This window comes from Gopherus evgoodei, chromosome 5 (assembly GCF_007399415.2).
Source record: "Gopherus evgoodei ecotype Sinaloan lineage chromosome 5, rGopEvg1_v1.p, whole genome shotgun sequence".
Classification (NCBI taxonomy): Eukaryota; Metazoa; Chordata; order Testudines; family Testudinidae; genus Gopherus; species Gopherus evgoodei.
The window spans coordinates 26,647,605-26,664,149 of NC_044326.1; the positions used below are offsets into that span (position 1 = coordinate 26,647,605).

General features: G+C 40.9%; 1 protein-coding gene across 1 annotated transcript; it reads left to right on the top strand.

Annotated features, from left to right (window-relative positions):
- The first annotated feature begins 2,197 nt into the window (after positions 1-2,197).
- On the top strand, positions 2,198-4,452 carry CYTL1 (cytokine like 1). The gene is made up of 4 exons (XM_030564382.1): positions 2,198-2,381; positions 2,474-2,518; positions 3,799-3,927; positions 4,093-4,452. The coding sequence occupies exons 1-4, from the start codon at positions 2,238-2,240 to the stop codon at positions 4,174-4,176; spliced, it is 402 nt and encodes a 133-aa protein (XP_030420242.1). The 5' UTR covers positions 2,198-2,237; the 3' UTR covers positions 4,177-4,452.
- The last annotated feature ends 12,093 nt before the right edge of the window (positions 4,453-16,545 follow it).

Below are 16,545 nucleotides of genomic sequence, written 5' to 3' on the forward strand. Positions count from 1 at the left end.
CTCACAAAGTGGAAGCAAGAGGGGTATAGAGACAGGTGGAGTGGACTTCATATTTTCTTTGAGTATTTAATGGAAAATATTTTGATGTATTCGTTCAGTCCTATTCACTCATTGTCAGCTCACCGAATGATTTTTTTCTTTCCGTTGTATTAGTCTACTCTGCAGCTGATTGGCAATCAAAACGCTAAAATGCTATGAACATGTAAAGTACAATCTAAATGCAGTTAAGTATAACATGTTATTGTTAAGTATTATGGTAATCAAAATAGACATTTATGAAAAGGTCCCATGTGCTTTTAAAAAATTCAAGCACCTGAGAAAAGGACAGTTGTTTCTTATAGATCTGGCTTCCATTTCTAGGAAAAGGGAAAAAATACAAAAGAAAGAGACCTGGGAAATATAGAGATTTTTGTTTTCCTGTAAAAACTGAGGTTGTAATACAGGGACATTGAGAGGGAAGAGAGTGTTGTGCTTAAAGCACTGATTAGGACTCAAGATCTGGGTTTGATTCCCATTTCCACCATGTTCTTCCAGTGTGACCTTTGTCAAGTCACTTAGGCCTGGCATTGCTGAGCGAAGCATGACAATGAGATTTCAAAATTTTTCTCATTCCACATTGGTATGAAAGATGCCTTTCAAACATTGTAACAGAAATCTCACAAAAGGGAGTATGCAAACAAACCAACCTGAGAATAGCCAATAACCTAGTGGTTTGGGCACTCAATGAGGATATGAAAGATTCAGGTTTGAATCCCTGCACTGCCTGATTTGGAGAAGGGATATGAACCTAGGTCTCCTACAGTCTAGTGGTTAGGAGTCATGCAAGATATCAGCTATTCTATGGTCTGTCGTTTATCATGAAAAGCTTTGAAAGGTCTTTTATATTACTGCAGAATGAGAAAAAAAATTTAAACCTCAAAAGTTTTCATGGGATGGTAAAAACATTTCTAATCCAACTGTAGGCCTAAGAGTGTAAGTCACTTTTGAAAATGGGATTTAGGCCTTGCATTATTAAGGGGACCAACTCCTAATTACCTTTAAAAATCTAGGCCCTGTGTTGGAGCAACCTGAAGGGTTATTAAATCACTGATTGTATTTGCTATGGGTTGTTAGTTTAATTTACTAGCATTTTAGTTCATTCAGGAACTATAGACATGATATTTTCTCTGTCAATCCCAGGAGAAAACCAGAGAGCAAAACCAACCATTGTATATCACCTTTGTGGACCTAACCAAAGCATTTGACACAGTCAGCAGAGCAGGTCTATTTACAATACTAGACGAGATAGGATGCCCACCAACCAAGAGCAACTGTCCAGTTTGAAGGGTCCACTTCAGAAGAAAAGCGGAGTAAAGCAAGGATGTGTTCTTGCCCCTACTCTCTTTGGAATCTTCTTCTCTGTAGTCTTGAACGGCACGTTTAAGGACATGAAAGATGTAGTGTATCCAGGGTTGGTGGACAGGAAACTCTTCAACCTGTCATGACTTAAATCAAAGACTAAAGTCAAAAAAAGGTACACTATCCCTTTACCATAAAAAGAAAGTGAAATGGAATCTGGTCCAGTGTTGGGAAGTTGAGATTAAAAAGAGAATAGGTTTCATACTAGAGGTACTGAATATGTAGATACTGACAATAGAAATAGTGACTGCAACAAAAACAAACAAAACCCACTATACTCCCAGATTCAGCAACAATCTCCAAGACCAGCAGAGGATGTGCGCCACTACAGCCATTTTCTATTCTAAATAATACAGCAATATATGGCCCCCATCTTCCTAGCATTTAGACTTAGAGAAACTTGTTTCTCTTTATGCATGCGAGCAGCCATACAATGAGACTACTTGTGTGCATAATGAGAAGCATGTGCCTAAATGTTTGCAGGAGCGGGGTCTGCAACTCCACAATAATCCTGTGTTGTTTATTACACGTACTTGCGTTAGCCTTTAGATGGTTACTGGGTTGTTTTCTCTAGGGGATAAAGTGTACCAGTTGTGTTTGTTTGGTTATCCTCACTCCCTCCTTTCCCTGCTCCAGGGCAGGAAAGTGCTAGCAGCTTTGGCTCGCCGGTTGGCAGGAAATTTAAAACGGCAGTGAGCCGCTGTTTGGATCAACCCCAAAACATTTTTCCATTGATACAAGAGCCTATTTAAGGTGGGAGTCCACTTGTCAAACTTAGAGTCCACTGAAACTTATCAGTAGTTGTGAACCCATTAACATTTATTGACACACTCTCCACAATGAAGATGCTGCTGAGTTTGATTGTTCTGCTCTCTGTATTTCTGTTGATTAGTTCAGCTCCTCCAACCTGCTACTCAAGGATTCTGTCTTTGAGCAAAGAAATCATGGCATCATTTAAGAATTTACAGAACACTGAACCTGTGGTGAGTGGATCTAAAACACTACTTAGAGTGTTGCTTTTGAAACAAAATCTCCCTAGGAAAAAAAATTGCAATATCTCTATTCTTTACTACAGGACCCCTGTGTGGAGATGCTGCCCAAGCTCTACTTGGACATACATGTAAGTTTACACTATTCTTTCTTTACAACCATGAATTAAAAGCAGCTAATGAAAAGAGTATGGGACCTACTCTGAGTACAGATTGTAGCTATTTTTTGAAATTTTATCTAGACTAGAGAGAAACAGTGAAAATCAGCACTGTAGGATCTCATTTAAAAAAAGATGTTTTTCCTGAAGTTTTTCTTGTTTATAATTGTGGAAATGATTAAATCACCATTTTTAAGTGAGTAACATTTGTATATTTGTTGTAAAGGAATATTACCAGCAAGTAATATATGCATGAGAATAGTGAAAAGGTCAAAAGCAGAATCAAGACCCTTTCGTCTTCTTTCCACATATGGCATATCTAGCTCATTCAAATTGCTATTTCAATGAATGCAAGTGGGGGAGTGCATTGCTGAGTTTCTCTTTTTTAATCAGCTACCACTTCTTGAGCTCTCTGAACGTTTTCCATAGGAGACAAAAGAATGGCAGTGATGATAATAAATGCATGTCCATCCACCACAAAGGACGTGTGTGACATTCTTTTGTGCAAGCACCTTAAGTTCCAGTGCTAAGCAGTAGAATATGCTGTGTTATGCTTTCTTCACAAACAACTGGGAAAACCCCTTAAATTTTGTTGGAGGCAGCATAATCTAATGAAGTCAGTAAAGGGCTGAGACCCAAGAACTCCTGGGTTTTATTCCCAGCTTTCCCATTGACTCATTGCATGGCAAAATGCAAGTAATTTAACTTCGGTGCCTCAGTTTCTCTGTTTTCAAAATGGGGACAGTAATAATTTATTCACCTGCTTTACAGGAACATAGTGAAATTAGTTTACATTGTCAAGATACTGCACAAATGTTAAGTGCTATGAACAAAGTTCCACCTGACTCTTACACCTCTGTCCAGTGGGAGTGAGGCAAATGATGACAGAGAGGTCTTGGTTACTGTATATTGTAACAAACTGAGGTGCTCCTATCGAAAGAATAGACCAAATTCTCCTGCATATAATTCCATTAACACCAGAGGGTTTTGCTGGCATTATCCTCTACTAGAGAACATAAAAAGAAGCCAGTGATGGTATTGAACTATGAGAGCCAAGACCAGGGTTGGGGAGGTGTCTATGCAGTTACCAAAGAGAGCAGACAACCCTGTTATGAAATATTGATTGTTGTTTACATAATAAATGGTTTATTTAAAAACACATGTACATAGAGCTGGGAGTTGTGAATTCCCATGAAAGGGAATGGGTAGTGTATCCAAGCAGTTTTACAAATCACCCTTTCTATGCCTTGCAGAATTATTGTGTGTTGGCAAAACTCCGTAACTTTGTGGCATACCCTGCATGTCAAAGAGTGCCACAAGTGAGTGCTCTGAAGGAAAAGATCCGGAGCCTGTACACCATTATGATCTCCTTCTGCAGGAGGGTATGTCAACGACCATACATTGCTACTAATACATCTGCTTCCAGCCAGATCCAATTGCCACTGACTTCAGTGGAGGTGGATCAGGGCCTAAACTTGATATTTTCCACTGCCTTCTGCCTCCCTACTGCCCATTTATAACACTAATCATTACTCTTATTTCCCCAGGACTTAGTGTTCCTTACTGACGATTGTGAGGCTTTGGAAATCCCTGTCTTGTTTCCGACTGATCCCTCTGTCATTCAGAGCTAAGAGAGTCAGACCACAGAAAGTACCTGCGATGGTTTAAAGGAAGCCAAGAGCCACCCAAAAATGCAATCAACTACAACATTTACAACCTTGTTCTTTTTCAAGCACACTAGCCCTATTATCTCAGACCTACTCATGTTTCTCAGCCTTGGCAGGAAATGATCTGCATGCCTTACATACCTATCAAGCTGCTAGCAAAACTATGGTTAAAAAGCATTTTAGTCATTTGATGTTTTCAGTTTAGAGCGAGTTAGAAAGTATGTTTTGTTTGATCAGAAATTAAATGCTGGGTTTGTTACTCTTTCATGAATAACTACATTCACACCAAAAAAAAAAAAAATTCGTATTCTGACCTAGTGGTTCCTCTCTCGCTCGAAGTAGGCTTGCACTTGTCTATTTTTTCTAAAGCAATTGGTAAAAGTGTTAGTCTGTAGCCACAGACATCTCTGTACTTGTACAGTTTATGTACATGTATGTTGATACCTTTTAGCATCTACCTTGCATGTATAGAAAATAACCCTTTAGTCAGTGGAAATCTCAGTGAAAAACTAAATTAAAAACGCACCCTTCTACCCAGAAAAGTCAGCATCACATCAGGTCCATTTCACGTACACACTGAAAGATATCACCCCTCTAGTTTCTTTTTCCACAATCACCCTATAACTTGATTTTTTTCAGTATGAGCAGTCTTCAGCCTTGTTTCCATGGCAATGCAAATGTTTCTGTGCTTAGAAATGTCATCAAATGTGTTTTTAAACATTTTAAGAAACACTCATTTTTAAATGCTAACTTTATTAGTACTACTAGATGAATATTCATTTTTAATTCAGTTTCTGTTACAAAGATTTAGCTTGGTGAGAGCAGTTCAGGAAGCTTATTCAGAACTGAGTGATAATTGAGTCATAGAAATAAAATACATATATTGGATATAATAAAGAGCAAGACTGGAAACTCCATGAAAGCATCCCATCCAGTACGAGGGCTCTGTGGCCCTGAAATGTGTACAAGGAGTGAAGCCCTCCCCCCTTCAACCTTGCAGATTCTGGGGACCCACTTAGAAGAAACTCAGACCCATGGAAGTGGCAACTATACACATAGATGGCTCCTTCCTTTACTCTGTGCTGCTGGTTCCTCCTTCACGAGCCTTGATGCTGGTGGTTGGGGTGTTGTTCTCAGGTATTACCAACTCTCATGATTTTAAATTGCCAATCTCAGTGTCTGGTGTTTTCTGACAGCCCCAACTCCTGGAGACATGCGATTGTGAGAATCTCAACTTTCATTTAAAAAGACAGAAGTTTCTAGGCCCCTCCTGGCTGCAGTGAAAAGCTTGGAACCATGAACCCCAAAAGCTCACAAGTTAATCAGGCAACTAAAAAGAACCCCTAAATTATCTTTTTTTTTTAAATGTCAAGGTTTAAGGGACAGGAAAGAGCTGACATATTTTTGGAACATTTGGGGTTACCCAATACCACAGAAACTATAGTCTTCTCAGCTGTAGCATGCAGCACTTTGTTCTGATCAGGGAAGAGGGACCATTAGAATTCTTCAGCTGCCTCTCACAGATTTACATATCAATAGCAGCTGCTCCACAAAGTTGGATCACATTATGGCTGCTCATGAACAGGGGCACAGTCGTGCATGGAGTTCTTGGGGAGATGGGTTGCATCTATTGGATTAGCTTCTGAGGAGGGAGAATGTTCTAGTGTTTAGAGAAAGGAACTGGAATCAAGACTTCTACATAATGTTCCAACACAGATCTTTGTGTGACTTTGGACAAGCCAGTGTAACTTCTGTGCCTCATTTTACTCATCTCTAAAATTAGTATAATATTTTCCTACCTGATAGGAGTGCTCTGAGTTTAATTAAAAGAACATGATATTTTCAGAAAGGCAAAGTATTGACATATAAATCTAAAATTACCATATAGATTAATGAAGATCTAAGCAGAAACAAAATATGCCTGCAGAAATCAAAATGAGCTTGAGAATTCCAATAAAAACACATTGCCATAAGCAAGAAAGACTAACTCCTTTGCTTGAAGAATATGTTTGACCTTGACTCTATTCAGGTGTGTATTATTTACATCTCAGCAGTCCCATGTGTTCTGAATATGAAAGTTATTTGAAAGCAACCCCAAGAGCTTCTGTTACCCCAGAATATCTTGTTAGACTGCATGAAATTAAGGGCCAGTAAAACACCAAGTCAGAGATGTAAAATGAGCAAAATGAGAGTGAGAAGGTCTCCCTCCACCTTCATATTCTGATCTCAGCCTCTTCCAATTTCTGGATGATCTGCAAATCTCTATATAGAAAGGCATCTATAATACCCCCAAGGCCTTGTCTACACTAGAGAAATACAATGTGCTAACCACCATTTAATTCCTCTGCGATGCCTGGAATACACCCCCATCTCTCACCATGTCCACATGCATTCCCCAAATTTCTCCTAACAACGCACAGGCATCCACCCAACCATTTGGTTTAAACTTTGCTTCCAAACAAGGCTCACCACCACCATGTGATCTTCAACTGGTGCAAATAGTCCTTCTCCAAACATACCATAGTGAGCTGATCACTGCTTAGGTTGTTTGCCCAGTGTGTTTTCTGCTCAAGCCACTTCCCTCCATGGCAAGTGCAATATAACCCTTAGAACTCAATTGTAAGCAATTTGCCAGCCTCAGCTTTGATAGCACTGACCTAAGGTCAGCTCCTTTAACAGCAAGTGTGTTTCAGAAGAAAATTATTAGCATGCTGGCAGCAGGCCAGGCAGAGCACAAGTATTGATGTCTCTCTGGGGCAACCAAGAAATCAAGTCACAGCTGAACTCTGCTAGAAAAAAAACTCATCTTTAATTAACTGTCTGATCACTTGGACATTTGGTTTAGCAAACAGTGCTGGGGAAATATTAATGGCCTTACAATGCTACACAACAAGGCCCCTGATAGTAATAGCCAATCCTGGGCAGAGAGGCAAACCTGCTCATTTTGGGAAGACCTGGACTTGACCTTCTATGCAGCCTGATGTGCTTCTAGACACTATAGATGCTCCCTGTATTGCAAGCTGAGGGATGAGGAAAGGGCAGAGGAGAAGATTTGCTCCATAGTCCAGGCACACCATCGACGAGGCGCTAGGTTCAACTCAGACTTTATCATGTCTCAAATGCTATCTTTAATGGAAAAAAATTCTGAAAGCAGAGCTAGTGCTTACATTTCACAGCAACATACAGTGCTCCAGTTCACCCCAGTGAGATTCATGGGTGGGTAAAGCACCATGTGAAAGATGCACAGATATCTCTCTTCGATCCTGAAAAGCACCCTCCACTGAGACCTGTGGAGGGGTAAGGAGCAGAGACTGGGCAGGAATTAGGGAGACACATTGGGCCATCCTTTTAGTTGCTGTGCACCTCATGTAGTCATTTTACATGAGCACAAAGCAAGTGTAAAATGCTACAAAGTTCAATTGGTAGCAATATATGTTCACTTTGCATCAGTGTACAATGACTGCAAAAGGTGCAGAGCCATGAAGTACCCAGTTCATTGTCTTCCCACTCGCTTTGTGGAAAAAGTAAAAGTAATAAATCCTGGGGCGAGATCTTTCCCTGGATCCCCTCTGCATGCAGCAAACCCCCATGCAAGATCACTCTGTAGGATAGCCATGGGCAAAGAAAGTAGTGCCATTGCGATAGGGTGTGGATGGGGATGCCCATGATACGGCAGAAGAACACTGCCACCTTTGGAGACATCTTGAGTTCTCCTGTCCCGTGCCATCTCTCTCAGTCAATTTTCTCCACTGGGGAAAGCTTTGTTTTAATCATGTTATTGTTGCTTCCTTAATTGGTCTCCCTCCTTACACTTAGTCCTAATTAAAGCTGGTCTGTGAATGTGGGGCTGGAGGCTGAAGCAAAATTGTTCAAAACATTTAATTTTCATTTTTTGGCAACATTGTTTATTCTGAAAAATGCTCCAATCAGCTTAATTTCCAATTCTCTAGAAAACCCCACCCTATGGTTTGTTGTTCAAGAGGCTAATGTTTGCTTAACTCCCCATCCATTGGGCTCAATGCAGAGAGTTAGGCCAACGCTGGGTGCTTTTGAAAATCCCACCCACATCCTTAACCATAACTGAGTAGAAATGATGCTCTTATTTTTCATTTAAATCCAAGAAAATTGGAGGTAACAAACTGTGTTTGGTTGGTCTGATGGGGATTTGCTGATACAGAAAACACCATGTTCACCCATATGCAATTCCACTGAAGTGAACAGCATTAAACTAGAGAGAAATTTGACCTGGTGTGTTTTAATCCCTTGTATTACTATTTTTCTTTTTATATGAATTTGTCCAAACTACATATAACCATGGTCTCCATTCCCCTGTGTGTATGACATCTCTGGGCAGTGCAAACACAAGGACATGAGTTAGCTTTTTCAAATGCTTTGCAAAAGCTCCAAGAGTATAGATTTGAATGTTACTTGCAAATATTTACCCACTATGGTTATCTACACATCCCTGTCCCTGCCCCCCCAAAATGTTTTAGAGCGGTAGTAAGCTGCTCAGTGCAGATCCAAACTCCAGAGAATGAGCACCAAGTTTACTTGCAAAAACTCTTGGACTAACCTACTTTCTCCCCTTAGAGTCACAGTAAACAGCAACCCTAAATTACTGCCCTAAACTGCATTGCCAGCTGGCCAGAAAAATTCAAACTGTAAGGGAACTGTTGCTATCTTTCTAAGCCAAAGACAAAGTGTTGTCTCTCCATGCCCAGAATAAGATAGTGATCTCATGAAAACAAATTTTCTTTATCTTCTGTGCCTGTGTCCATGTTAAAAGCCTCAATTCAGAAGAAAAGCACACCCTTGGGTGATGTCATATAGCAGTTAGAAAATAATAAGATCTGAAAATAAAGCCAATAAAAAAAATCTTTCCAACAAATTTTTGTCTAGACATCCTTTATCTTTGTGAGTCTCAAAAGAGAATGTGCTTAGATTATTTTTACTATGATTTTGAGTCCTAACAAGCAGGAAAATTAAGAGAATCCCTCCCTATATATTTTCTGAAGAATGGGAAGTTGTGTTTTATTTGATCTCATAATTTAGACTAGATATTTGTTCTATCAAGGCATAGAGCATAAGTTTACATTACAAAAAAAAGTGTCCCTTTTGAAGAATCTGGACCCATTCCTGTACTTCAGAGTGATGTTTGCTAACATATGCAGGAAATATTCTATACATAGGAGTAAGGTATACCTTAACATGTGGAGCATGCTCCACATCTACATTTGGAGCTCGGGGTGTGATTATTAGCTTGCGTAGGCACTCAAGCTAGCTGTCATTGAGCTAGTGCCATAAAAATAGTAGAGCAGCCAGGGTATCACAGGCAGCAGCAGCAGCAAGGGGTGGCACTGGCTAGCCATGCCGTGCACAAATCTGCCTGAGCCCCAGGGGTATGTTCATGAAGCAGCTAGCCTGTGCTTCTGCTTGCCACAGCCTGTGCTACCCCGCTACACTATCATTTTTAGCACCCTAACTCAAGGAGGGCTTGTACATTGGCCAAACCGGACAGTCTCTACGCAAAAGAATAAATGGATATAAATCAAATGTCAAGAATTATAACATTCAAAAACTAGTCGGAGAACACTTCAATCACCCTGGTCACTCAATTACAGACCTCAAAGTTGCAAAACTCCAACAAAAAAAAAACTTCAAAAACAGACTCCAACGAGAAACTGCAGAATTGGAATTAATTTGTAAACTGGACACCATTAAATTAGGCTTGAATAAAGACTGGGAGTGGATGGGTCATTACACAAAGTAAAACCTATTTCCCCATGCTAATTTTTTCCCTACTGTTACTCACACCTTTTTGTCAACTGTTGGAAATGGGCCATCCTGATTATCACTACAAAAGTTTTTTGTCCTCCTGCTGATAATAGCCCACCTTAATTGATTACTGGTTATAGTTAGTATGGAAGCTCTCATTTTTTCACATCCTCTGTGTGAATATATATCTTCTTACTGCATTTTCCACTGCATGCATCCAATGAAGTCAGTTTAAGCTCACAAAAGCTTATGCCCAAATAAATGTGTTAGTCACAAGGACTCCTTGTTCTTTTTACAAGTTCAGTAGCTGCTCCCAATATTATGGGGCCTGATCCAAAATGCACTGAAGTCAATGTGAATTTTCCTTTGACTTTGGATCAGAGTCATACTGCAGAGGCTATATACTTCAAGTATTCTATCAAGCTACTACAGGATTACCTTACACCATGGGAAACAAGCCCAACTGAGGGAGATGCTTTTTTCTGAAAGGCTTATATTGTCTTGTTTACAAGGTAGAGACCAGGGAAAGGAGGAAGAGAGGTTGTTTTTTTTAATCCTGACCACAGATTATAGATTTAGGGCTCATTCATTCACTATCCCCACTGAATCACAGTGGCAGCTCCACCTAGCTTTACCACCTCCAGGGGAAGCTCTCTGCAACAGTTTCTGCCTCTGTGAAATTCAGATGTCATTTGCCTCATAAGGGTGAGAGTTAATTAGCTATTTTAAAGGGTATGCAAGTGTGAAACACCAGCACAGTGTTATTTTGGGGCATCTTTTTATAATCTTCTCATCCCATCTTTGTGTTTTAGGTTTGTACAAGGTGCTGTACAATCAGGTCTGTCATAAACAGATAGTTAGGGTTAATGTCTTTTACCTGTAAAGGGTTAACAAACAGGGAACCCAACACCTGACCAGAGGACCAATCAAGAAACAAGATACTTTCAAATCTCGGTGGAGGGAAGCCTTCGTTTGTGTTTTTTGGGTTTGATTTTGTTCTCTCTTGGTCCTGGAAGGGACTAGACGTGCAACCAGGTTTCTTGCCAATCTCCCTGCTACAGTCTCTTATGTATTCAGAATAGTGAGTATCTAGTAAGGAACAGGCGGTTATAGTCTTTTTAATTGGTTTTCTTTATTTGCAAATGTGTATCTGGCTGGAAGTATTTTAAATTGTGTTTCTGCTGGAAGAGGCTTTTTCTCCAATTTCTATAAGCTGACAGACCCTGTAACTTTTACCATCTAAATTACAAAGATAAAAAGAAAAAAGGTAAAAGTTATTAAAAGTTTTGCTTTTAAGACCTGTCTGATTTTTTCCCCTTGTTGAGGCTCAAGGGAATTGAGTTTGTACTTAACAGGGAAAAAAGGGAAGGGAGGGGAGAGGGGTGGAATCCCTTTGTTTTAGGTTCACGAAGCTTAAATCTGTATTGCCTCTGGGTGAGGGAGAAGGGGAGGGGGGAAGAAACATTCTTCCCTGTTCTAAGTTCAAGGGGTTTGAATCACAGTAATCTTCCAGGGTAACCCAGGGAGAGAAGCCTAGGAAAGGCACTGGTGAGGGAAAGAGTTTACTTTACTTGTGTTAAGATCTAGGGGGTCTGGGTTTTGGGGGGACCAGAGTGTATCAGGCACTGGAATTCCTGATTGGTGGCAGAGCTACAGGTTCTAAGCTGGTAATTGAGCTTAGAGGAATTCATGCTGGTGCCCCAACTTTTGGACTCAAGGTTCAGATTGGGGAAAGATACTATGACAAGGTCTTTAACCATGTGGCTGCTGCAATACAAATAATAAAGGCTTGGTTACTTTTGGGGGGAGGGGCCAGAGGGAGACAGCACCACACTAAGGGCACAATTCTTCCTGGACCTTCCAGGGATGCTGGGGGCACATGCACACTGCTACAGCTCTTCAGGGCTGGACGATGCTCACCACATTGCGTTGGGCCTAATCTCTGGCCCTTTCTCTGGTACAGCCCTGTGACAAACAGGTTCTATACAGTTAAGGCATGAAGAGCTGAAGAACAAGTCAAGGCTACTTTTTTTAGAAGGAACTTTTCTGCTTCCTCTTGCAGTAGGCAGGAGTTGAAATATGATGTTAAAATGGAACAGACTATGGCACATATTTGAGATAAGCAACATCACCACCATGTTTTCTAGACATGGTGGCAGCAGGCCAAATCTTGAACCTTACCAGTCTATAATAAAGCAAATTATATATATAGAACCTTTTATCCTAAAGGAGCCCAAAAGTGCTTTATGAATTACTGTAGCACCTACAAGGCTCATTTATAGGTCAGGATTCCATTGTGCAAGGTGTTGTATAAAAACAGACAATCCCCAAGGAGCTTACAACACCACCATTTCATTTAGCTGTATCCAAGTGGCATTCAACATCACATAGTGCAGCTCTGTGGGAGAGGGGAGATTTTGGCTATAGACATGAAGACAAATCCTACCATTCATGGGATCTTTGAGAATCCTGCAGAGTGACAGGAACTCAGTGCCAGACCCTCTACTAGTGCAAATGCCCCTAGCTCCATTTACCTCAGCAGGAGCTGTTGGGTGCTCAGCAGCTTTGAAAACCAGGCTACTTATCAAGCAGCCTGACTTTAGGCACTTATGTTTTTTTTAAATCTTGGCCTTGTGCAGTGATGTACACAGGCAAGGATGCCTCACTAATCTCAACAGTGATCAGCTGCAGCATGTGTTGGAGGCCATTACTCTTTGTTGAGGATAACTAAAGGTTAGCATGGGGAATATCATCCACCTACTTTTTAAAAAATAATCCAGGCAAAAGTAAGAGTTTTCTTTTACTGAGAAAAGAAGAAGCTCTTGTGTGGCATCATATTTGTTACCTAATCTTCCTGATTAATTATGATTGTCAATTATTCCCTAGAGTTCTTCATGCCAGGCATCTTGAAATGGCACATCCTGCCCATTCTTCATCCAGGACAGGTGGTAGGAAGAAAAAAGGGCAATACAAGAACATTGTGTCATCTTGTTTACTCAGCTGAAGTCCTGCAGCAAATGCTTTTCTTTATGTAACACAAGGATGTGAGCCAATAGTTTTCCTCCACCTTCTTTGATTTAAAAAAAAAGAATCCAATTCAACCAAATGTCTGTCATCACTAAAAAATTCATGCCTAGGGTAAAGTTATGCAAATGGAATGATTCTAATTGTTACTACCTTGAAAAGGAGAATCACAGAGATGTACTCAAGAAAATCTATTAAAAAGCATAATTATGTTAAGTTTTTTCAACCATCTCTTTATACATCAAGAACAACTACTTTTCACATATATAGAATTTCATCAGTATGGTACAAAACTAGGCAAGTAGCTAGGCAGATAAAGAGGAGATCTCAAAGTGCATTACATACAATTAGTTTCACCTTGTAGTACTTCAGAGTTAAGAAAAAGAGCTGCAGAGAAGTTGACACCTGAGGGCTTGTCTACACTTGTGCTACAGCGGTGGAGCCACAGCTGAGCTGCTGTAGCACTTCAGTGTAAACACTATCCATGCTGAGGGAGGAATTCTGCTGTCAGCATAGGTAACCCCCTCAGAGGCGGTAGACTGGAAGAATTCTTCCATCGACCTAGTGTTATCTACACTGGGGGATAGGTTGGCTTAACTACACTGCCTAGAGGTATGGATTTTTCACACCCCTGAGTGATGTAGGTATGCCACCATAAGCGCCAAGGGTAGACAAGGCCTACATTTGAAAATTTTAGCTTTTAGATACAAATTATTCTTCTTGTTTAGCAACTTAAATATGGTTTTATGGACCTAACTATGAATGTTGTGGCATAAATGACTTGCCTAAGGTCACACAGCAAGTTAATGGCAGAGCCAGGAGTAGAACGGTGTCATGTTCTCACTATTACCTTTACTTATTCTCCCTAAAAGAGGGAGGACTATGTGAAAGTAGAATGAATTATATTGTAAAAATAAGAACGGATTAAAGAAAAGTATGTTCCTTTAAGAAGAAATAAGGAATGTTGAAATATAGTTGTCAGGAAGAGAAACATTAAGGTATGAAACAATGGGTCCACTTAAGCTAATGGTGGGACATTAACAGGAGATCGGTAATAGTAAGGAAATAGGAGTACTTGTGGTACTCCTGTTCTTTTTGTGGATACAGAATAAGAGGGCTGCTACTCTGAAACCTGTCAGTAAGGAAATAAGATATGCATGTCTAGCCCAGGTAAAGTTATTAGATTCTGCTTCCTTTGTTATCTTGTTAAGTTCACGCCCTTTTAGCTGTATAAATAAGATAGTTCGTGTCTTGTATGGTGCTCACATTATCTGGGTGTATTAGCAGAGCGCTTTGCTAATAAAACAGAGTGGTCTGACATATTGTGACTCCTGAGTCTAACTTTGACAATCATCACTCTGGTTACTTACAGACACATCCAGTGTTTTTCACACTGCACTGGGGCTGATTAATGTTGCATTGCATTTACTCCATATCAAATTTCTCTACCAGCCCATAGGTCACATGTTCCCAGTCAGACATGCTGGTCTCAGTGGGTTCATACAGTTCATGTGAGTTTGTGAGAAGCAGGAGTAGGACCTAATGGTCATGGTAGAGGTGGCTCCAGGCCCCAACACACCAAGTGCGTGCTTGGGGCGGCATGCCGCGGGGGGCGCTCTGCCGGTCGCCAGGAGGGCAGCAGGCAGGGTGACTGCGGCAGCATGCCTGCAGAGGATCCACTGGTCCCACAACTTCGGTGGACTGGTGAGCAGCAGAGCACCTCTAGCGGCATGACACCATGCTTGGGGCGGCAAAATGTCTAGAGCCGCCCCTGGATCATGGTAGAAAACATTTTGCTCATTTGACTTCTCAGTGAACAGCATCCAAATTTTAGCAGCAAACAGCAGCTTCAGAATAGTCGCAGATCTCTGGAGAGGAGAAATGTTGCCTGTCAGTTTCCTGGGAGTCTGTGGATGCACAACATTCAAATGAAACACTGCTGGTCTGCAGATCCAAGTCAAAATCTGACACCAGCACTCAGATGGTAGAAGGAAACAACTACCCAAGGCTTTGGCTGCCTGCAGTCTAGCAGTGAGCTTGATTGGACAGTAAGGGCCTGGGTCTCCTTTGCCTTGCCTGTGTAATTTAATAACTCCATGAAGTCACAGGGGAACAACTGATGTAATTGTAAATTAGAGAACAAGCAGACTCAGGGAATGTAGTGAAGATACAAGATGGGGTGGATGGAGGGGCATGGGAGATACATACACAAGCAGCTTCACTCATGGCATTAGAGTTAGATTTTCATCTTGTCTCTTAATGCCTGATCATTTATTTTTATGTAACAAGCCAGTTTTTTGTTGCAGAGAGGTTATAGGATCAGAAGTTCTCTCTTAAAAGTATTACAGAATAGGAACACTTGAGCCATTGAATTATGCAAGAGTCTGCCACAGTAAATGATAAACAAATGTTGGCTTCAGTCTCAGTGGTTGATGGTTGTTTACATCACAGCCTAATCTGCAGTGCGTGGAGATCTATTCTCATTGGGATCTTTTGGATATTCTGGTACTTTGGTTCTGCTGCCTTCTGTTGTGGAGGAAAAATCTGACATCTGAGAAAGATGAGCAAAAGCTACTAAGCTCCTTCTACACCCACTGAAATCAAGTGCTGAACACTTTGTAAAATTCAGCCTCCCCCTACATGAACTCATGCATATTAGAGGTATAAGAAGTCCTGGTAGTTCATTTTGTGCCATTGGGCATTGGCACAACTCATAGTAGGGGTTGATTCAGAGCCGCTTCGCCTTATGGACACATTCTGCATTGCAGAATTCCTGAGCATACAGAAACTGGATGTCACCTCTTGGTTCCCATTGTGAGGTGCACATTATTGTCCCCTGTACAGCCAGCTAGATGATCATTGGCCTGCTAAACCTAGGGTTGTGAGTTCAATCCTTGAGGGGGCCATTTGGGGATTGGTCCTGTTTTGAGCAGGGGGTTGGACTAGATGATCTCTGGAGGTCCCTTCCAATCCTAATAATCTATGATTAACTGTGATCTGCTAGTTAGTGAGTGCTGAGAGCAAGTTATGATCCTTTCCTGCTTTCCTCCCTTTCTGGTTCCCAGAAGCAGTCACTGTGCTCCCCGAAGTGCAGGGGCTTCAATTCTGCCCTTACATGATCTGTGTAAAGGTGAGGAGGCTTCCTACACCCTCTCCTACCATTGCTCAAGCATGTGATGGCCAAGCACAATCTGTCCTTTGAATTCTGGGATGTGATTCAGCCGAGGAATTGCAACAAACAGGCCCTCTTAATCTTTTCTTATTTGGGGTAAGTTGATTTGTAAAGACACTAGTAACCTAAGTTCACTTCTTCAAATTTAGAAAACATGGTTTTAGTCCCAGCATTCCAGCAGTTGAGCTCCACTAAAGTGAACATTTCTGAGACAGAATTACCATTGAAACTGATCAATTATTATGAAAGAAACTAGAGTCTCACAATTACATTGAAAGCAGCCACATCAGCAACCAGAACTTAGACCTTTTAAACAAAAAACAAAAAAAAAAAGAGGCTTCCCTGAAATAATTTTGGACTGG

Excerpts from the sequence above, each read along its gene's own strand:
- CYTL1 (XM_030564382.1), top strand. The coding sequence starts at position 2,238 with ATGAAGATGCTGCTGAGTTTGATTGTTCTGCTCTCTGTATTTCTGTTG. Across the intron at positions 2,382-2,473 it reads TACAGAACACTGAACCTGTG|GACCCCTGTGTGGAGATGCT; the intron begins GTGAGTGGATCT and ends TCTTTACTACAG. Across the intron at positions 3,928-4,092 it reads TGATCTCCTTCTGCAGGAGG|GACTTAGTGTTCCTTACTGA; the intron begins GTATGTCAACGA and ends TTATTTCCCCAG.